At 39.2% G+C, this 22,628-nt stretch overlaps 3 protein-coding genes across 7 annotated transcripts; 1 reads left to right on the plus strand and 2 right to left on the minus strand.

Annotated features, from left to right (window-relative positions):
• Positions 1-475: 475 nt before the first annotated feature.
• On the minus strand, positions 476-10,596 carry LOC117902901. Its single transcript, XM_034814457.1, is given in 7 exon segments — positions 476-4,018; positions 4,021-4,459; positions 4,603-4,965; positions 5,064-5,226; positions 5,333-6,037; positions 6,129-7,837; positions 10,579-10,596. Coding segments are annotated over 6 exon segments (5,178 nt in total). The 5' UTR covers positions 7,649-7,837; positions 10,579-10,596; the 3' UTR covers positions 476-2,030.
• Positions 10,597-11,329: 733 nt separating this feature from the next.
• LOC117902931 (transcriptional activator protein Pur-beta) lies at positions 11,330-19,168 on the plus strand. Of its 5 annotated transcripts, none has more exons than XM_034814528.1 (9): positions 11,337-11,384; positions 11,981-12,145; positions 12,219-12,281; positions 12,360-12,472; positions 16,229-16,331; positions 16,799-16,932; positions 16,992-17,113; positions 17,728-17,833; positions 17,890-19,168. In XM_034814528.1, exons 2-9 carry the CDS (start codon positions 12,100-12,102, stop codon positions 18,043-18,045), a joined length of 843 nt encoding a protein of 280 aa, XP_034670419.1. In that variant the 5' UTR covers positions 11,337-11,384; positions 11,981-12,099; the 3' UTR covers positions 18,046-19,168. The 5 variants fall into 5 exon arrangements, with proteins under 5 accessions (XP_034670424.1, XP_034670419.1, XP_034670421.1 ...); XM_034814530.1 differs by having other exon boundaries at positions 11,338-11,384; positions 16,814-16,932; XM_034814529.1 differs by having other exon boundaries at positions 11,342-11,384; positions 11,984-12,145.
• A 507-nt stretch (positions 19,169-19,675) lies between these two features.
• On the minus strand, positions 19,676-21,604 carry LOC117902930 (NADH-ubiquinone oxidoreductase 49 kDa subunit). Its single transcript, XM_034814527.1, has 6 exons — positions 21,410-21,604; positions 21,218-21,342; positions 21,037-21,146; positions 20,754-20,955; positions 20,507-20,694; positions 19,676-20,450 (listed from the first exon to the last, which is right to left on the minus strand). Exons 1-6 carry the CDS (start codon positions 21,514-21,516, stop codon positions 19,761-19,763), a joined length of 1,422 nt encoding a protein of 473 aa, XP_034670418.1. The 5' UTR covers positions 21,517-21,604; the 3' UTR covers positions 19,676-19,760.
• Positions 21,605-22,628: the final 1,024 nt, after the last annotated feature.

A 22,628-nucleotide genomic window follows, 5' to 3' on the forward strand; every position in this document is an offset into this window, starting at 1 on the left:
ATTTCAGTGGAAAATAGTCAACAAATATTCTTATGGTAGAAGCCTTAGCTACTGTTAGCTACTTTTATCTCTTGTTTTTGTACAGTTACATTTATCATGCCTAGACAGTAATCGTTAACTTGTAATGCAATACTCTTGGCAATAACTATCGCAGCATGATATAATCATGGATCTATTTGTTTGTATTGCATTAAAAATACAATTATTTCATTATTAAACAACCAAAAATACACAAATAATTATATTACAGAAAATACGCGAACATGTTTTTCTTTTTATCAAAGCAAACAATAAATCATATCTATTATTATTATTATTATTATTAGTACTCCGATTGTTAATAATTTTATATACATAATATTTGAAACAGTACAGCTTGTAAATTTGTGTCTTTCTTTAAATATACGCGTTATGGTGGTAATAGTTGATTCATTTGAAAAGTCGCAAATCAGCCGCTCAAAGTATTACGTTGGTGTTCTGTTGAATAGTCTAGGTATACTGTTTATTGATTGCACTTTTAATAACTGATTTTATTGTTGTAGTACTGCGTTGCTAACATTCATTAACACAAATTTAAATGATATTTAATTTACTTAAAATACAAAAAAATGTATGTAAAATACAGAAATCCTTTGCTTATAAGCTTTTAACATTGTGTAACCAAAATTAAATTCGCGGTGTGCACACACGTGTGCATTTAGTTTAATAGTTATTAGTAGGAAACTGTGCACAAACCTACATGCCTGTTTGACCATTTTGCCCTTGACAAGTAGGGTACATATATACGAGTATATCAATAATCATATAAAATACATCCATATATGTTTGCACGTAATATGTTGTATGTAGTATGTATTTATATACATTGATATTGGTAGCTAGTAGCTATCTTCGATATCGTTGCTTGGCTAGCCAATAGATTAATTGCTGTACACGTAAGTACTGGATATTACCACTATTTAACCTAGATTATATGAAAACGTGTCATCTGTTTTTTTCGCACAGTAACATGTATTCTGCCTAGACAGTGATCTTTAAGTTGTAATGCAATACTCTTTGCAATACTACCGCAGCATGAATAATCATGAATCTGGATATTTGTCTTGCATTAAAAATACAGTGATGTATCTTAAAACATAAACACTGAGAAATAATTCCTTAAACAAGTTAAAATGGTCACGCTTTTCCATGAGTATTCGTTTTGTTAATATTCGCATTTCATATTTTTACGTATTCGTATTTATGTAAAAGAGCCATGCATAAATCTACTGTTAGTTTCTATTATATCAATATTCAAGGCAGCTGCTACACTTTTATCACTGTTTAAACCGTCTTGATGCTCATCACCTAAACATAAAAAATGGCGGGCAATATTTGTTATAGCGTTTTTTAGGCTCGTTTCAGTAAAAAGTTAAATTCGTTGGTTTAATGTTGGCAATAAAATAAATAAATCAAAGGCATTTCATTACTAGTATATGTAGGATACATTTTTGCCTGTAATGGCGCGCCATTTAAAGTTTCGTTTAGGAGATTCGGATCATTGGATCACACTGCGACGGCGAATGGTATTAGTTTCACATTGCTTATAATTTATCCTTTAATGTCGGTTCATGCAAGGCTCTTGTATAGGAATATTATAAAAGTGTTTTTAAGTTTGAGTAAGTAATAAATGTTCTGTTATTGGGGAAATTGAATTTTCGTTTACATACATATTTAATATAACTTGTCATTATTATGTTTAATTATTATTGTGTTCTCCAATTTTAGTATGTAACGGTACATCAAAGAAAAATCTATTAGGCGAAGTCTTTGGTTATCTTACTTATTAAATCTAAGGTTTTCTTAAACTAGAATCGGCAAGGCCGGAGATTGATAAATATTGCTGAGATGCGGCGGGACCCAAAAGCGTTGTAGCTGTGCCCTACGATTCACATTCGCATCGAACCGCATTATTCGTATCGTTGTGATTCTGGTTACGCCAATTGCTGCTGCAGCTCCTTTTGTTCTTGTTCTTGTTGTGGTGGCTGCCATCAGAAACCTCCATATCCGCTTATGTCGGACGGCTTGAGACGATCAAAGACGCTGAGATGATGTGTGGGGTGGCTATGGTGGGTATGTGCATGACCATAAGTTGGATAGTTTGTTTGTGGCGGTGTGTGCCCATACGGGTGGTGGGCATATGGATAATTGGGACTTGGCACATGCAATGTGGGTGTGCTGCCTGGCCCTGTAGCTTGTGCGGGACTGCCCAGCCCGTAGTGGCCATGAGCAGCAGCATATTCGCCTGGACCTGTGCCATGTTGGGGATGCGATCCATACGCTGTTGGCGCGTACACTGAATTTACATTTACTGGTGACATATGAGCCATGTGACTGGTAATATGCGCATGATCCATATACATTTGTGGATGCGGATGTGGATGAGGATGAGGATGTGTATGTGGGTGTGGATGTGTATGGGGTTCCGAACTATTTATTGTTGCTCCCAACGCGCTTGTGATCAAATGTGTGGCATTATGCGGATAACCAGTGGGGCTATGGATGGCATATTCATTGCTGGTGCAATTGTTGTGACTGTTGTTATTATGTTCGCTACTGTCTCGATTTTCTGCCCTGCTGGTATATGCTGTTACGTTGTCCGTAGTCGCAGCAGAGGCAGCGAGATTGCTAACAGAAAAATTATTGTTCAGTACATTGCTGACGTCGTTGGCAGATCCACAGGACTCAGCCTGTACTGTGCTGTCCTGGTGACAACGTTTCTGCTGCTGTTGCTGTTGCTGCTGTAGCCCCAGTAGTCGACTTTCAACAGCAGCAGCCGCAGCTGCTGCCGTTGCTGGTGGTATGGTGCTGGAATCGTGCTCTCTGATAGCGGGAATTTGATCAACCAGCGACTCTAAGCCCGACAAGCTTTTACGTGCGACGTCTGAAACGATTTGGACAGATGTACTTGGGTTCTGACTCGGCATGTTTCCCAGTTGAGAACTCTGCTCCAATTGATGGTGGGGAGAAATTAGCAAATAGGGATTTTGGTCCTCATAGCGCTGCCAGTGCTCCTGATGTTCCTGATGGTATTGCAATGGCTGTGGCTGCTGGTGCATTTGCTGAAGAATAGGTTTTTGACCTAGGTGCGTATGTGGCGAAATCCACTGTTGATAATGGTCCTGAGAATGTACTGCGATCGCATCTGCTTCATGGTCAGGACTAACATATTGGGCTTTGTCCACAATTTGCGTATGATGTTGCCCCATGCCGAGTATTTGTACCTGTGCCTGCCCTTGGGTTTGCTCCCGTCCTTGCCCATCAGAGTTATCATCCGGTTGATCGAAATCGACCGCAGAGCATATATTCGGAGAATTAGGCGGCGGCGTTTCGCCCAAGTGCGGTTGATCTCTTATTCCCATCCCCATTGGCTGGCTCTGTTTTTGGGTCAGCATGTGATCATTCTGTTGATCGAGGATAGGTGGCGTACCATGAGCAGCAGACACCGACTGACCCACTGGCGGAGTTCCATGTCCGTGTACTTGAGTGTAGTTGCAGTTTAGTGCAGGGGATGCCATTGGCGACGCCGATGCCGTATACAATATATGAGAAGGTGGCGGCGTATTGTACAAATTGGGCGGCATCTGATGGTTGCTCTGTGGCGATGACGCAACATGCTCCATTGAGACCGGGTGCATTGCAGACAATCCTGCTGACTGTGAGTTGGCATTTGTGTTGGTATGTTGGTGCTGTTTGGCTGGGATTATGTTATCGATTGTGGGCTTTAGCTTCTTTGGCCTGCCCCGCTTTTTCTTGGGCATATCCGGATTTCCTGCACCCGCAATCATGGAAAGATTCATAATGTTATTAAAGTCGTGGTGTGCCATTTGTTGACTACTCATAGCTATTTTGCTAGCCGTGGAAGAATCAGTCATATCTTGCCCCTTTACTTTCTTTGGTCTGCCGCGTTTCTTCTTTTCTTGCGGCTGCTGTGGTAAGCCCTGTTGATGTCCAAACAAATAATTGTTTTCCCCAAGCTAGTGGTGTTTGGGGCATTTCTTATGGTATTATCTCCGCCAGTATATGCAAACGTTCCACGTTCAATTACACTGTTAGGGGACGGCAAATTAGGAGCCATATGTGGCAATAGTTTCTCAGATATCTGACTAGACCCTTCAACGCTTCCTCCTTCGCTACCACCACCACCACTTCCATCGGCAAATATCAAGCCAGCTTGCTGATCGACATGCGGATGTATAGTAACGTTCACGTCAGTGTGCTGCTGCTGCTGCAGTTGCTGCTGCTCACTGCATTGACGTATGCGCTGATCAGTGAATACGCACTCCGACTCATCAACGTTGGGTATTAGACCATTCAGAAAGTCGCGAAACTTCTTTAGTGCCGCATAGAAGGGAACTTTATCTGCGGCGCGTGGCAGCTGAGCGCATCGTGCTGATGATGAGGGCATCACCCAAATGTACTGAAAAAAATTAAATTGAACTCTTATGAGTGTTTAAGTCAATGGCAAAATAATATATGAGTTGAACGAACATTTATATCGAATTCACATGTACACATGTGGGTAATCTATGTATAGTCGATAATAACTAGATAACAACTCACTGTGTCAGTGCCATCGACCCGGTCAGGTTGACGACCAAAGTGAAATTCCTTTTTACCCGAAAAGACTTCGAATATCAGTTTTCCATTGAAAACGGCGACTTTTGGTCGAAACCTTTGCAGCTTTTCGAGCAAAATGCGGCTACCTTCCTTAATTTCTTTCCTGGTCAAGTCTGCCGAGCCTTTCGTAGCACGCGCCACCATATTAGTAAAGCCAATGCCATGATTAAGCAGCTTGTGATCCTCATCCGCGCTCATTTGCTCCTGCGTGAGTCCAGCCAAGTACAAGCACTTCCAGAAATGATTTCCGGGTCCAGCGTAGTGATGCCCTTTGTATGCCGCAAAGAGACCAGGATTTATACCGACCTGACAAGTATAGGAGGAAGGTTTCAGGAATGGCTCTCCATCAAAGACTTGGTTTGGGAAATAGGATGATCGCGTTTCTTCCGAAATTTACAACTCACTATAACGATATCAAGATTATCACATAGATGGTCTGGAATAGTCCTCTTAATGACCTCTGCCTCGGACATGCCATTAAATCTGTCGTGCTTCTTGCGCTCCTTGGGCTTCATTCCCAGTAGTGAATCGCCAGCAGGATCATCGCCAGAATTAGCGGTACACTTTCTGTTGAGCAAAGGTCGATATCAAAATAGATGAAATACACGCGATTGGCAGACATTAATCCTTACGCCTGTGACAAATGTGTAAATGCAGTTCAGAAAGCACTTACCCTTGTTGAGAAACGGAAGTGGCCATTTGCATAGCATCCCCGTCAGTTAAAAGCTTCTTTTTCCGACCTCTTTTCTTCGGAGTGGGCTTAGAGGGTAGTCCGCAGTTAGAGTTGTCATTGGACTTAACTTTATCTGTGTCATTGTAAGGCTCGCTGTTGTGCGGTTGCTGTTGTGAATGCGGAAGCTGATGTTGATGTTGATATATATCCCCTCCGGAACACTCCGGGTTTCCATTTGGCACTGAAAGTGAACCTGCTACGGTTGCATAGATTGCCGCATTTGAGGCGACGTCCTCTATGTGGCGGTTGACAGGGGAGAGCATGCGCATCTCCTCACCCATGAAACTATATGGATCGACACCAGCAGCATTTGCATTGCTGGATCCTCGGGAGTTTACACTCTGGCTATGAGCCATGGAAAGATGTGGCAGTGGCGGAGGAGCCTGTGCCTGATTGCCATTGGTGCTGGAAGCAGAGGGGCCAGCAGGGACAGCCGCTATGGCAACTGTACTCTGGGATGACACCATCTCTTCCGTTTTGTTTTGACTTAGTTGCATTAGACCAATATTGGGGTGTTGCATCTGATGCTGTGGTGTGGCAGAGTGTGTTGACGAGCTGTGGGAATTGGGAGTCAGTACATCGCCAGCACTGGTCTCGTAGCCATCATCTTGATTTTCTGGCTTCACATTACCAGGAGAGAGCGTTCTGTAAGGACATAAATATTAACCATTGTCGATAAGACATTCTTCAATATCTCAAAGGATGATTTTTTACTGAATAATTTTTCATTACTTACAATTTGTACGCGGAGCTGGGATCTTCGTGAAAATCCTCCATAATGAGATCGTGATAAGCTTCCTGTATTTGCTGCTGCTGTTGTTGGACAGTACTAGCCGGCTGATGCAGATGCCCATGACACTCCATCTCCATGTGATGTGGAAGCTGTTGCTGTTGCTGACGATGATGATCAGAGCCTTGATGTGCTCCAAAGAGTTCAGAATGCTGAAAATGTGAGCTATAGTTGGAGTAGCTTGCATGCTGCTGATGTCGGGAGTTTTGGTCAAGAATTATCTGTGAATGTTGATGGTGCTGTTGCTGCATCATTTGTGCGTACATATTGCTATGAAGCTGGCTATCAAGAATTTGCTGTTGGCCGTATTGGACCTGTGTTGAATTATCGTGATGATGCTGCAGCGCTAATGGAAGTGCTTCAACTGCTTCAGAGCCTTCTTTCTCTATCTGAAGCAACAGTTCAGAGTGTCTTTGCTGCTGCACCGTACGATAAGGCAGCTCTGATCCCTGCTTGGTGTCGTCTGGTGTCGTTGTCTCTGGCGTTGTTGCCTGCACTTGCTCGTCATCATGTGGAGCCCATATCGAAGTCCTACGATCGGCCAGCGAAATATCACCTGTTGCTGCTGCTAATGCTAAGTTAGTAGGATTTCTTACATTCAAATTTGAGGAGTCATTTACACAACCATCGATTTTATCATTTGCCAAACTTCTTGTCGAATTGGAGGAACCTGTGGCGCTATACACAGCAGCCGAATTGTACTGCAGTTTGTTGCTGTTGATCAGGGATGAATCTCCCACTGACCCAGAACTTGGCTGCTCCGAGAGCCGCACATTCGCTGGCTGTGGCGCTGGTACTACCAACTCTACGCTCGTAACCAGAGCCTGCTCCGGTGCAATATAGAGAGTGTTATCATAGCCGACAGTCTTTTGAGTACTCTTACTGCTCCCACAGTTACTAGAGCTATCGAGAATTGAAACTGACGGTGCCTCTTCTTGTGCTTCCTTGACAGTGCCAGATTGATGTTGAGACTCGTCGCTATCTCCCACACTCTTTTCCGGTTGCACGTCAGGATCATGAATGGGATCATCGAGCTCACCGCTGCTCCTGTTACTGGTTTCAGCCAGACCACAAAACTTTTGGCGCTTGCAATTATTCGAACGACCGGCGCCCTTGCTGGAGTTGCCATTCGCTGAACTACTATACGAGTTGGATTCTAACGCTGCCGCCGTCGCACTCACTGTCCCCGTTTCCGTGCCCAATTTTCCATCTTCAGTAGAGGCCATTTCAATACCAGTAAGCTTCCTTATTCTCTGCTGTACGCTTAGGTTGATCAAGGCTGCTTTCAGGACTCTAATTAAATCTTCTTGACCGGCGGAAGAAATATTTTCTTGCGTTGGCAATCTTCTTAAGACTATTGGAGCTACTTTAGGCGTATTAGTAAAGGAACTACTTATCAGTGGGATCTTCTCTGTCAATAAACTTTCCACTTGCATCTCCTTGTTATTAAACTTCCATGTATACATAAAACTGTGGTTGCAAATCGTTTTATGCCGATTCCATCACGATCTTGTCGATAAATAGGCCTTCTAAGACTAATCGAATATGTTTCTCATTGGTAATCACATGAATTTCCGTGCGCCTCTCATGGCTGTATAGAGAAGTTACTCGTGCCGACTGAGTGGAATTAAGTATCAGACACGTCAAGTCTATGACTGAAAGGATTGGATTTTAAACAAATGAACAACATATTATATTTTGATTTGTTTTTGTCAAAAGGCAGTATGTATGTACATAAATATGTATGTACATGTATTGTTAGTACGTTCATCATCACTATAAGCAGTATTTTCGTTTCTATTTTACTCCCCATCCAATAAAAGTATATCTTATACATACATATGTACATACACACGCATGTACTTTGGTCAATCATACATATGTATGTATAACCAATACATACATATGGATGTGCACGATAAACAATGGTATCCACCATTTCATAGTTGTAACAATGTAATAATTCTCAGAAAATAAAATTAAAGGATGTTTCTGATGTACTGATCTCGTTCACATGGCAAGTGGTATCCTCTGTGAAGTTCATTTTTCCTATGGGAGCTGCACATATGTACATACATATCTATGCGAATACACTATAAGATGTAGAATCTGAATTTCATCCATATGTAAGTATTTAGATCTTCAGAGTTGCATCCATCCATAGGGTGAATCTACAATCATAATGAACGTACATGTACATACATAAATACATACTTTAATTTATGGATGGATGTATGTACATGCTCACATACATATGTATGTATGTACATATTTCCGTATTTTATGAATGTGGCTACTTATGTATGCATGTATGTATGTATATGTACCAAAACTACCTACGCATACAGATTGAAATATGCATACACATAATATTTAAGCAAAGCCCCCAAATGCAACGGAGCGAAAAATGGCAATGGCAAGTTATGCATACACTTGTGCACATATGTACTATGCATGACTGTGTGTACCTACGTCTGTACTTGTGTGTCCAAACTACTGTACCAGAAAGTTTTAGCAAAGCCAGCAACAAAAACAACAGCAGCAGCAGAAACAGCAACATCCAAGCCAGTACGCACTCACGAAAAGCTCATATATTGTGTGACTGTGTGCATGTGGGACTCTGTGTACAGTTATTCCGAATAACAGGGTTCAACACCAAAAACAGGCTCATACTAAAAAGTATCATGCATTTTATAAAAGATATCACTTTACTTAGTATTTACATATTGCCTGAGTATGATGGTTTGGGTCGCAAATGATGGAATTTAGTGCAATGCAACAGCGTAGGGCCATGAGCACCCTGTTTATCAAAAATACATTTGTATATATGTAAATATATTAATGTATTTAGGTGTTTTGCATACGTATTCATGAACATGTACAAAGTATCCTTGTCACGAAAGAGGCCCGAAACCGAGTGAGTCAAAAGCAGAAGCAGCAGCAAAACTAACACAGATCGAACCAAGAACAAAACAGTTGCATCCAATGCGGGGGCTTAAATGGGGCGGGATGGTCGGTTGATTTCGCCTGGGATATTATGGAGAGTTAGATATGGGCGCAGACATCATGTAAAATAAATAGCACTAAATGTGCTTGAATAATGAGAACCAAAAAATTTGTTAGAATTCGTACACTACACTACAAACGGAATTCAAATTGGCGCCCTTTCCGAGGATCTGAACATTGATCGCTTTATATGTATGTGTGTATCTAGAGGAAATTTCCCAATTGGGAATTGCCGTACCTAGAACGGCTTTGTAAAAAACACAGTTTCGGCCGACACATACATATGGATATGTACTTGTACATGTACATACATGAATGTTTCAACCGGTTCATGCGCCTAAATGTACGTAAGCACATGCAAATGTATTTATGAATGTAGGTGGAATTATTATTATGTATAGATACGCATATGCAGGCATCCCGGACAGCCTTACTTACGATTGTCGTAATTACTCAAACGTGAGGGGATCCAAAGTATAACCTATGTATGCAGTATACATATGTACATAGATCGAACTAATAAAATAGATTTCGTTAAAATATGCACTAAGGCCAATACAATTCATCGATTGAGAAATTTTCACGTTATTCGCATATGTACATACATAGGTATGTACGCACAGTACAGCATAGGCACACGCAGGCATATACGTACATACATATGTACATGCTTACATATTCTTTTTCGGTACATTCATACATTGCCTACATACATATGTACTTACAAATATGCACGACGGATAGGATAGGGGGTACAAACACACAGAAAAGATACAAAAATAAAAGATAAAGATACTAACAGCGAGTCATCGGTACGGTACTCGTATTTTATTATGTACACATGCATGTATTTCTGTCTTGTGGTTTTCGCTAGCGATGTTTCTGTTTTCGATTTTCACGGTGGATGTGGATGCCGAGAACAAGAGAAGGAGCAGCAGCCCCAGACAGCAAGAAATAAGTATTTATGTAGATATATTTTTACATAATATGCATGCGAGTCGTACATATTTATGTACTCACGTTTCGCTTGTTTTTGGGTAAATATATTATAGTATATAGTAGTTGTAGACTCTAGCCGTTGTTACACTGTTACTGTTATTGTGCTGCTTTGCTTTGTATAATTCCAGTGCATAATTTCGTTTTTTGTGTATATACATGTGAATACATAGAGATATGAATGTATGTACATACATTCAACCCCACACAACTCAAAGTAGTATAAATGTGTTGAAATTTTGGCAATCGTTACACAACATAAGTGCATGCGAGTATCACAAAACTGCAGAATGCTGGGAGTCACAATCAAGGGAATCAAAACAAAACTATGAAATTAATGTGTGAATATTCTTTTAGCTGCTATTCATGCAATAAAACCCGAACCGAAACGAACCGTCACCACTAAATGCCGCAAATTGAAAGACGAAAGCTTTAGTAAAAAGCTTCTGATTGTGATTAAGTTCAAAAAACAATATAGCACCAACTTTTCAGTTGCAACTAACGCGTTTTCTCTAATTTAATTTGAAGATATTTTCGGGGTATTAAGATAAAAATATGCGAAAGTGCATCGATAACATTTATCTGGGTACTGGGCTTTTTAATATATAAAATATATTCAATCGGATAAATTAATGTTCATACTGAGGGCTATTATTCTTTATTAAACATTTACTGAATCTAGGATATTACTGGGCAGTTATAAAACAAAGTTCGTTTATAAATATTCGGTATGTTTAAAGTCCGATAAAAACAAAGTCAATGATAGAGTAGCTTTGAAAATGAAATTTTAATATTAATTTATGGAATTAGGGTATACAAACGTATATTAACAAATGACGTTGCTTTCCGTTCCCACTCACATAACGTTTTATGCTATTTTTGTTGGCTGACCTTTTAGTTTTAAAGTTAATTTGGAAACATTCCAAGGAAAAGATGTCGTGAAAACTAGCCAATCTTGTGGAAAATTTATTGAAAAATAGGATGAAACTATAGTTTTAGCGCGGAAACTCCTAACTAACTAGTAATATCAAATAGAACATAAAAATCGAGGAAAATAATTTAAGATTTACGGTATATGTAGACTATATTTTGAAAATGCAAAGGTATATTTCGGTACATTTCCGAGGGTCTGTCGGTATCTTTTTTCGATAATTCCGCGGTCACGCTGATTTCCGTCGGTGCGCGTGTGTGTGTTTGTGTGTACGTACTTCTGATTTTATTTTATTTGAAAAAATAATTCAATTGTTGCATATAATGTTTGTTTTTAAAGACCGAAACCTTCACGAAATTTGTCACATACATGCTCATAATTATAATTATACTAGCATGCATAAATATATTTTTCGGAATTGCATCTATGTGTGTGTGTACGTAGGAACACTAAAAGTTAAATGTTGATTTGAGTTTAAGAGTTTGTGTTTAGCTGTGTTGAAATTATATAAAGTTTTGGTTGTTTATGCACTGAATTCATCAATCAAAATAATCGTTTGCAAGAGTAAGAGTAAATTGTGAATTTATACATGAATACATACTGTTACATGTACACGCATTCATTTGCACGTATGTACATATGTATATGCGCACATATGCAATTGCGAAAACGTTCAAGGTTTTTTCCCTTCTGTGTAAGGGAAAAGCTAAAGGGGAAAATCTAATAACATCAGGGCAGCATTTTCGTGAATAAATTTACCCTCATTCCCATTCCCTTATGTAGCAATTGTGTCCGTGTTTGCACATTTATATACGAATACGAACCTCCCAACCACCCATTTATGATGAGCTATACTTTTTCATAGTAGGGTACGGATTGAGCAGTGACCCGGGTTGAAGTTGAACCAAAGAGCGAAAGTGTCAAGAATCGAAATAGACGCAAATATTTACCAATCCACAAATTGTTCTTTGACAGTATTTCGTAATGTCTGATCTTGGAAGTGGAGATGAAGGCATCTCAGGAGGATCAAGTAGGTCGATGTGGAAGTGTAAGCGAGTGTGTTGCCTGTGCACTGACAAACATTCCCCTTCTTTTTATTCTAGAATATAATGTTGCTAACATGGAGGGTTCCTCAAGCAGAAACGATTTCGATTCTTCTGGCAAAGGTACATAACATACATATCAAATCTACTGATGATTACTGCGTTTAGCACCCAACCCTGACTGATTGCTATTTTTTGAAGGTGGCGGTACAGTGGAACAGGAACTGGCTACAAAGATGCTTCAAATACAATCCAAGCGATTCTATCTAGATGTAAAACAAAATCGGCGCGGGCGTTTTATTAAAGTAGCAGAGGTAAAAACAAGAAAGAACGGTCATTTTTTAAATCTGTTCTTTGATGTTGCGTTAACACCCAAATAGGAAAGATAAGATAGATACTTATTATGTCCCTACATAATACTTACATTTGTATCTATGCACATATGTATGTAAGTCATAGAGCATAAGATTACCTCGGAGTATCCAATGATAAGAATCGCCTCGTACGCGTCACAACTTCTGTACGCGGTTCTCAGTCAGTACATCTGTACCTTAATGGTTTTTATACCCGGTACTCGAAGAGTAAATAGGGTATATTGTATTTGTGGGGAATAACGGATCTTTGTAACGCACAGAAGGTAACGTTTCCGACCCCATAAAGTATTTATATTCTTGATCAGCATCAATAGCCGAGTCGATTGAGCCATGTCTGTCTGTCCGTCCGTCTGTCTGTCCGTCCTTATGAGCGCCTAGTACTCAGAGACCATAAAAGCTATAGCCACCAAATTTTGCATCCAGACTTCTGTATGATCACACTGTTACAAGTGTATTTCATGTGTATTTCCCGCCCCCGCAAAACGTCCAAAACCTCCCAAATCTACAATTTTGAAGATAACAGAAAACTAAAAACGCCATTCTATAGAGAAGGACCATGTCTATCAGATCACCAAATTGAGATCCGATTGGATCATTATTATAGCCACAATGGAGAAATTAATTTTCAGTGGCCAAACCCACCCCGTCCCGCAGCATTCACACTCTGCTTCGTGCTGTTTATGGCCTCTGCCCCTGACACGGCTCTGCCTCTGCCTCTGCCGCGACTCTGCAGTGTGTGTCTATAGGAGCGTGTGGCGAGCTAAAGGAGCGTGTTGGCGTGAGCAGTGTTGTTGATGTAGATGACAGATGAAGAAAAAATGTACAATTTGACAAATAACCGCTAAAGTGCAGATGTAGTACAGAGTGCCGGGTAGTGCCCTTCTCTTTTTTTTTTTTGAGCCGTCTTTTAACTTTTTTTAAGATCTGTCTTTTTCGCAGACAATTATTAAATTTCCTCTCTGGGTACTTGGCAATCTTCTTTCAGTTATCATTATTAGCAATTATCATTACCAGCATTTGAACCGCTGACGATTATAGGCATAATGACGAATTTCATGTACAGTGCCTTTCAGCACCTTTGTTTATTTTATTTGTTCATGCTATATCGCTCGCACACTTGGCATGCGAGTTGGCATAAGAAGTGGTGCAGATGTAAACAAAATTTAAAAATTGTAAAAAATCAATCAATCAATGTAATCATATGTACCTATGTATGTATCACCCTATAGTTACAAACAGTTGCGTCGAAAATAATAGCACCGTGTGGTACAACAGTCTTTATTGTTTCAAAAAACAAACAAAATACAAAATTTTTTGCACTTTGCAGTAATATAAAGTATGTTGAGATGTCTCCTATCTGAGATATGTGTCCTTACTCTCACATTTTTGGCGGCTCTCAATAATTTAGTCAATTTTTCGAAAAAGAAGCTAAGTTGAACGGCAACAAAAATAGCACCAAAATTTGTATTTCATAAAAACTTTTACTTTTCCGAGCTTTTTGATATATTATGTTTTTAAATGATATAATAATCGGTTGCTTAAGTCGTTTGTAAACAAACAGTTACAAAATATTAGTTTTTATGGGTCGTCAAAAGCACTTTAGGGGAGAAAAAAGACAAAGGATCAAAACTTTAACTCCAAAAGAAGAAAGCTATCCTTATGTGAGGAAAATAGTAGGTTCCTCATCTAAAATGATTCGTATTGCTTTAAAACATGTTACCAACAAGAAACTCGTGAAAGAACTGGCGCATTATCCACATTTCGGTTGAAAATCCCACAGAGCTTAAAAGGGATCTTAAAAAATGTCCAAAGATAAGCAAAGCTAGATCGAGCTTAAAAGAATATAAATTAAGTATTCGTAGTCTGAGGAAAAATCCAGTTTAGCAAAGAACCCATGGGGCAAAGTAAATACAAGGTAGAAAAAGCACTGGAGTTGGCCCAAATAAATATGAATATAGATCCTGTGATCCGGAGGGAGCCAAATTTTATTTTTTTTTTGCCAATACTTTAGATCTAATTTAAAACGACTACCATTTGAAAAACACAACCCTTTGACACATATTTATATCTAATATTCATGGTATTTTTTAATTCATGCCTTTCGTATTATGGAGGTGGTAAAGTACCCGTGCTGGAATGATGAATCAACATGTCTTTGTTATTATTTTTTTTATTATACCCGGTACTCGAAGAGTAAATAGGGTATATTGTATTTGTGGGGAATAACGGATCTTTGTAACGCACAGACGGTAACGTTTCCGACCCCATAAAGTATTTATATTCTTGATCAGCATCAATAGCCGAGTCGATTGAGCCATGTCTGTCTGTCCGTCCGTCTGTCTGATCGTCCTTATGAGCGCCTAGTACTCAGAGACCATAAAAGCTATAGCCACCAAATTTTGCATCCAGACTTCTGTATGATCACACTGTTACAAGTGTATTTCATGTGTATTTCCCGCCCCCGCAAAACGTCCAAAACCTCCCAAATCTACAATTTTGAAGATAACAGAAAACTAAAAACGCCATTCCGTAGGGAATTACCAAATCTATCAGATTACCAAATTGGGATCCGATTGGATCATTATTATAGCCACCATGGAGAAATTTTCAGTGGCCAAACCCACCCCGTCCCGCAGCATTCACACTCTGCTTCGCGCTGTTTATGGCCTCTGCCCCTGACACATCTCTGCCGCTGCCGCTGCCGCTGCCGCTGCCTCTGCAGTGTGTGTCTATAGGGGAGGGTGGCGAGCTAAAGGAGCGTGTTGGCGTGAGCAGTGTTGTTGATGTAGATGACAGATGAAGAAAAAATGTAAAATTTGACAAATAACCGCTAAGTTGCAGATGTAGTACTGAGTGCCGGGTATAAAAGTTGTGACGCGTAAGAAGCGTCTCACACGTCCCTTCTCGTTTTTTTTTTTGAGCCGTCTTTCAATTTTTATTTAATTTTTTTTTTATCTCTCTGGGTACTTGTTAATCTTATTTCAGTTATCATTATTAGCAATTATCATTCGGTTTGGTTGTGGCAGCTTTAGGGAACAGTTAAAGAATATGTTTCTAATACGAAATCAAAGAAAAATCTTGACATTTGGGGGTCCTGCCAGATTAGTGGAGATGAATCCCCCAGGAAAGACGCGAAAATAGGGTTACATTTTATGACAGGACTCTCAGCCTTTTCTTTTGCTGCCAACAACTTTAAAACAAGTTATTAATTTTTAAACACAATTAAAGTAAACTAAAGTAGCGAAAAATTGAGGAAGTTTCATATAAATTTGAAGTTTTTATAATACCGGAATAATTCCTTTTCCTTCCAAATATTTCCAAGTGAAGCCATCAAAGCATACCATTTCTCTCGGATAAGTTGAATTAAGCCTCAAAGTTGATATAATAGTTTTAAAACGTTCAATAGAACCATTGTTTTAACAAAATATCTCAACGAAAAAATTATTGTCACGGTGCTATTTTAAACGCCGCAGCTGTACATATATGTATGTATTTACATACATACCAATGTACATACATATCAATGTACATACATATATACTGACTGAGCTCCGGGTATGAAGGTTTCGACGCGTACGAAGCGTCTCACGTTAGACTCACGTATAGACTAGTGTCGTATACGCGTCTTACAGTCCGGACACTGTAATTCTCATTGGTTGTACTTACTCGAATCTAAGAAAGTTTTATTAATTTCAGATTGGTGCTGATGGCAGGCGAAGTCAAATATATTTGGCCCTTTCAACTGCTGCCGAATTTCGAGACCATTTATCATCCTTTAGTGATTACTATGCATCACTAGGTACAAAATCATAGTTGTACCCTTGCAGATCAGACAAGAACATACAATTAAAAACAACCTCTCAGTAGTTAAATTAAAAATGTGTCGAAGATAGACTTCTTATCTTTTTACTGAGAAATTGTAAAATCATATTGATTTGGCAGTCCGTGTGTTTTTTTTTTAGTCCACTGAGATTAATAGAGTTAGGGAAGCCATCCAAATTAAACCACTTTTAAAAGTAAAATAAAAGCGTTTGAGAAAAGAATGCAAAAGATATAAGCAAATAACACAATGAAAGCATTATATCTAGTTAAAAAAAAAATCGGTGCGGGCGGTTGGTTAAAGTAGTCGAGGTTGGTGCATCCGTTAAAAATGTATTCGTTTTTGGATTCTGCAAGGGTATTTGAACATCGGCAAGCCGAATCTACGATTTTCTGTTGTTTTAGTTAGATTATTTTGGAATTAATAAATTAATTATTAATAATAAGCTGGTCAAAACACAGGCCCTCCGAACACAGACAATTTGCCGGAGGATGGTAAATTGAAGTCCGAGATGATGATCAAAGATTACAGAAGATATTATTTGGATCTGAAGGAGAATGCCCGTGGCCGTTTTCTTCGGGTAATATGTATTTAATTGGCAAATATTGACGAATCTAAGCTAACAATTTAAATTTGAAGGTATCACAAACCATAACAAGGGGTGGACCTCGATCGCAAATCGCACTACCAGCTCAGGGAATGATCGAGTTTCGAGATGCGCTCACAGACTTACTGGAAGAGTTTGGTGCTAATGATGGAGGGTATAGTAAACATATATTTTCCATTTTATTCTTGTGGACATATGGACATTGTACATATATTGTATACAGGATTTCATTTAAATTTCATTTGGTTGTCCTCCGGCTTGGTTATTACACCCGGTACTCGAAGATTAAATAGGGTGTTACTGCTAAATTTTCTGCTACATCGACAATTTTGAACTCAAGATAAATCTAAAAACGCGGTTCCGAGAGAATGGCCATATCTATCAGATCCCCGTATAAGGATCTGATTGGATCATTATTATACCCAGATTGATGACAGTGGCTACCCCCTACCCCTTGCAGCAGCCCGACATACTCTCGGTCGTTCTGGCGGAGTGGGGCGCGCTAAAAGAGCTTGTGAGAAGTGATGTAGATGTAGATTTAGATGACAGCTGTAGAAATGTGAAATTCGAAAAATAAAGTTACATACATAGATAAATTTGTACATGTGCACTGACTGAGTACCGGGCTTAAATATGTGACGAGTACGAACCCGTCTCGCAACGTTCCTCCTTGTTTTTTAACATTTTTCTCAATGTAAATAACATCGTAATGAATCAGATATGTAATATATACAAATAAATATTTTAAAATTTTTTATTTTTCGTTAGGTTTAAAGGGGATTTGCCCGAAGAGCGTCATATGAAAGTCGATAATAAAAACTTTTACTTTGATATTGGACAAAATAATCGTGGAGTCTATATGCGGATAAGTGAAGTATGTACTAACACTAAATATAAAATGCATTTAAAGATCTGACTTAATTGACATAGGTAAAAAATAATTTTCGAACCTCAATTACTATCCCAGAGAAGTGCTGGATACGCTTTCGTGATATTTTTAATGATTACTGCGACAAAATGAAGAAAACGTCCGACCCAACCACTGCCGACATTAATCTACCGACATCTGCAAGTAGTCTTAAATAAAGGGTTTTGGAGAAAAGCAATTGTAAACGATGCGTGCAAAATTCTTGGCTCCTAACACACGCGAGAGCTTATCAAAAGTGAAGCAAATTAGTAAGCTTGCAAAGTTCAAAAGAACTAAACCTTAAAATATGTGAATGTTTCAGCTTCAAAAGAAAAACAAAAACAATATACATATATATGAACACACACACACACACACTAGCATTTAGCGAATGATGTATTAGTACTTCTTAGTTTATGTATTATAATATAGTTTAACTAAATTGACTAGCGTTAAAGTAGAGACAATTTGAACCCAACAAACAACCAACTCAAACACAATCGAATGAATTAACTTGTATGTATACCTCAGCCAAGCAACTTTATTGTTATTGATTGATAGAAATGAATGAGGATGCTTTAAGGCATCTGGAAAATGTAAAAAAATATTTATTTTTGTCTATGCTTTGACTTGATTGATTTATTTATGTATCTAAAAAGATGTACATATGTATGTACGTCTTAACGTCGCTTTGGCCGATAATAGAAACAAGCCATGGGATACGTTTCACGAGATATGTATCTCATGAGAGTATTTACATCCATATGTTGCTATTTAATATTTTATGTCGCAATCTTAATCAGGTTAATGCCACTTCGAAACTTTAATAGTAAATACATATGTACGTTGCAAATTGTTAAAGCTTCTAGAAATAATTTGTTAAATATTACAATATATGTATCTTAAAATAACTCCTAAAAGCGTTTTTAAAACAAAAGTTTCAATGTGATCACGTAGAATAAAAATTCTTAGATACGATAAAAATGCATAGCAATTAAATTATGAATACATAACTCGATAGTGCAACACAGACCCATCCACATCACAATTGTTGGTCGCAGGTGTGTTATATTTTAGAGCAAAAACCAACCGAGTCCTATATATAATTATATTACACTGACATTAATGTGTATGTATGGATCGGATATCTGCATACGAGTATATGAATACATGGATGCAGCGTAAAAAATTAATTATTTAGTCTTTAATGTGTATGACTTTTCCGCTTTTAAGTCAAATGAGAATTGACATTGAATTTTTATCGTAAGATTATAAAACGGGCGCTACTTCATCGCAGAAAAGCAACAAGAATTAATTGTACATGCATACTGTCTTGTGTTAAATTGTTACATTAACACGTACATTGGCATGTCGCTCATGCGATATATATATTGAGTCGGAGACGGAGTTTGAATTAGAGTCGGAGTCTGGCCATAAACTCTCTATACTCTTATATTTACCTGGTAAATATAAGCTTACATAGATATGAAAAAGAAATAAATATATATATTTAAAACCCTGAAAGTTTATCTTCGATGTTGTTTGGCAAGAATACATATTGTATATTTTAAGAGTTATGTGAAAGTACCATGGAAATAAAGTTGAAACTCAATAATATAGGAATGATATTTGTGTCGATAATTGTAAAAAATATGATCAATTCAACAATGATAGTGGCTGGATTTATCCTGTCTTGGTTTTGGATAGAAACAGTAAATCATACATTTCGCAATCAAACTCATGGATAGCTACCAAAGCCATGATGGTCTAATGATGTGTGCGTGCGGGGCGCAAAGACAATAAACACAATTTGTTACGACCACAACTCGCATTTTAATAAACAGTTTTCATATATAAGTTCATGAAAGCTTAATATTGACTAAATTATCTCCGTCTATCGATCTATCTCGCCAAACACTACGTCCAATGTTCCAATAATAGCAACGACATCGGCCAACATGTGCTGCTTGCCAATCTTCTCCAGCGCCGCCAAGTGGGCAAATCCGGGAGCTTTGATCTTGCAGCGATATGGACGGCTTGAACCATCCGACACTAAATAAACACCAAACTCGCCTTTGGGAGCTTCTATGGCTGTATATGTGGCGCCAGGTGGCACTTGGAAGCCTTGAGTAAAAAGCTTAAAATGATGAATAAGTGCCTCCATGGACGTTTTCATTTCGGATCGGGACGGAGGCGTCACTTTAGCATCGTCCGTCTTGATTTCCCCTGCTGGCATTTGGTTCAGGCACTGGTCTATTATACGCAGGGACTGACGCATTTCCTCGATGCGGCAGAGGTAGCGATCATAGCAGTCGCCTTTTGTGCCAATCGGCACGTCAAAGTCCACGAGATGGTAGGCATCGTACGGCTGCTGCTTACGTAAGTCCCATTTGATTCCTGAGCCTCGGAGCATGACGCCACTGAAGCCATAATTAAGGGCCTCGTCGGCAGTTACAATGCCGATGTCCTCGGTACGTTGCACCCATATGCGGTTTGTGCTAAGCACATCCTCCACTTCGTCCAGGCGCTCGGCGAATTTTGAGGCAAACTCATAGATATCGTCCATTAAACCAAGCGGCATATCCTGAAAGCTCAGAGATATTCACAATACATTTTGACAGCCTCTGACGTGCACATTACCAACGATACACCACCAGGTCGTATATACGCCGCATGCATACGGGCTCCGGAAACACGCTCGTAAAACTCCATCATTTTTTCGCGCTCTTCAAAAAGCCAAAAGAAAGGAGTCAGTGCGCCGACGTCTAGGGCATGTGTCCCCACAGCCATTATATGGTTTAGAATGCGTGTAATTTCAGCAAACAGCGCTGGAGTGAGTATAGTGAAAAATATATTTATTGTAGTGATTCGATCTCAATAGACTTACTGCGTATGTACTTAGCCCGGAGAGGCACATCAATATTAAGCAGCTTTTCCACGGCTAGAGAATAACACTGCTCGTTGCACATCATCGAAACATAGTCCAAGCGATCAAAATAGGGTAGTGCCTGTGTATACGTCTTGTACTCAATGAGTTTCTCCGTGCCACGGTGGAGTAATCCGATATGTGGATCCGCACGCATTACAGTCTGCAAAAAGTAAAGATACCAGTACCTTGATCGTTCTGTTCTCGTTCCTTCTCTCTCACACTACAAGCACAACATACTAACCTCGCCGTCCAGTTCAAGCACCAGCCGGAGTACTCCATGGGCCGCGGGATGTTGCGGCCCGAAGTTTAGAGTCAAATTGCGCACCGACTTCTCGACGGGCGTGACTTTGCCTATTCAGGGTTTGGGTCAAAGAGCTATACTAAATATTGTCATTGGATGTGTGCCTCAGCAATATACATACTGTTCCATGGGGGCACTTTCCAGAGAGAAGTTACCTCGTCGGGATACATCACAGGGCCACTGAACTGTTTCATAAATTCCGGATCCGGGTACCATTTCGCAGCCCCACGGCGGTGCTGGTGCGAACTGAGAGTAGGAGGAGAGCCAATTCTAAGCAATTTGCTACAATTATGTAAGCGGTGAGAAGCTTTACCTTAGTAAACCGCATCCTATTACAGAGGACTGCGGTGGCTGTAACCCAAAACCTTGCAACTGCAACCCGGACAGCAGTGAACGTTTCAAAATGTTTGCAAAAGCCATTTCTTACAACAAAATGAAGCTAAATAAATTAATTTCTTGGATATTTTGATTATGTTGGTTAACAGCCCTATCCACGCGTTAACAGCACTTAATTCTTTGCTTTCTCATCTTATGCATATATCGATATCGAACTATCGTTTCAAATGTTTTGCAATTTTTAGAAAATATCACATTCGCATAACTTTCGCTACATTTATTATCTAAATACACCTCAATAACCAAAAAATTACAACAAAAATGATCGAACAGTTTTAAAATAGATTGAGCTACCTAGCATTTTCAGTAGCTAAGTAGCTCAGCAAAGATATTAAGTACAATTTTTAATGACCACAGACTACCGATAAATTCTTTAAATATTCTTTAAATTCTTTCCCTAAAGCCTAAACAAGGCGTTCTTAACAAAATTTGTTCAAAGCCCAGTACTCAGATGCGCAAACAATTTTTTGAAAACGTTAAGAAATCAACCCTGTTTTCTGTTCGACAGAAAAACATGCGGCTAGCGAAATCAGCAGAAAATATACCAGAAAACCACCGATTAAATAGTAAAATACAGAAGCAAAATAAGGAATATGCCTATCTAACTTCTGTCGACAAAAACACTACTGTGTACTGAGTACTACTGAGTACCGGGTATAAAGGTTCATTCCCTACACAATGGCGTTTTAAGTTTTCTTTTATCTTCAAAATTGTGAGTGTGGGAGATTTTCGACCTTTGTGGGGTCGGGAGGGGGCGGGGCTCATTTTTTAAATACACTTGTAACAGTGTGAGCATACAAAAGTCTGGATGCAAAATTGGGTAGCTCTAGCTTTTTTAGTCTCTCAGATCCGGCGCTCAACAAGACGGACGGACGGACAGACGGACGGACAGACAAAAATGGCTATATAGACTCGGCCATCGATGCCGAATATGGGGGCCAAAACGTTTCCTTCTATGCGTTACATACATACACTTTTGTGCACAAATACAATATACCCTATTTACTCTTCGAGTACCAGGTATAATAATTAAAAGTATCTGTTTGAATGTTGATTTGTAATGACTGCATCATCAAGTGACCCTTGCGACACCAAGCCGAAGTCTGTTACGTAAACCCGGAAAAACTAAAGAATGA

This window comes from Drosophila subobscura, chromosome dot (assembly GCF_008121235.1).
Source record: "Drosophila subobscura isolate 14011-0131.10 chromosome dot, UCBerk_Dsub_1.0, whole genome shotgun sequence".
Taxonomy (NCBI): Eukaryota; Metazoa; Arthropoda; class Insecta; order Diptera; family Drosophilidae; genus Drosophila; species Drosophila subobscura.

Coding starts and splice junctions, on each gene's coding strand:
- LOC117902931 (XM_034814528.1), top strand. CDS start 12,100: ATGTCTGATCTTGGAAGTGGAGATGAAGGCATCTCAGGAGGATCAA. Junction 12,146..12,218: donor AGGCATCTCAGGAGGATCAA/GTAGGTCGATGT, acceptor TTTTTATTCTAG/AATATAATGTTGCTAACATG. Junction 17,834..17,889: donor TCTATATGCGGATAAGTGAA/GTATGTACTAAC, acceptor TAATTGACATAG/GTAAAAAATAATTTTCGAAC.
- LOC117902930 (XM_034814527.1), bottom strand. CDS start 21,516: ATGGCTTTTGCAAACATTTTGAAACGTTCACTGCTGTCCGGGTTGCAG. Junction 20,956..21,036: donor TGCTTGAACTGGACGGCGAG/GTTAGTATGTTG, acceptor TACTTTTTGCAG/ACTGTAATGCGTGCGGATCC. Junction 20,695..20,753: donor CCGGGCTAAGTACATACGCA/GTAAGTCTATTG, acceptor TACTCACTCCAG/CGCTGTTTGCTGAAATTACA.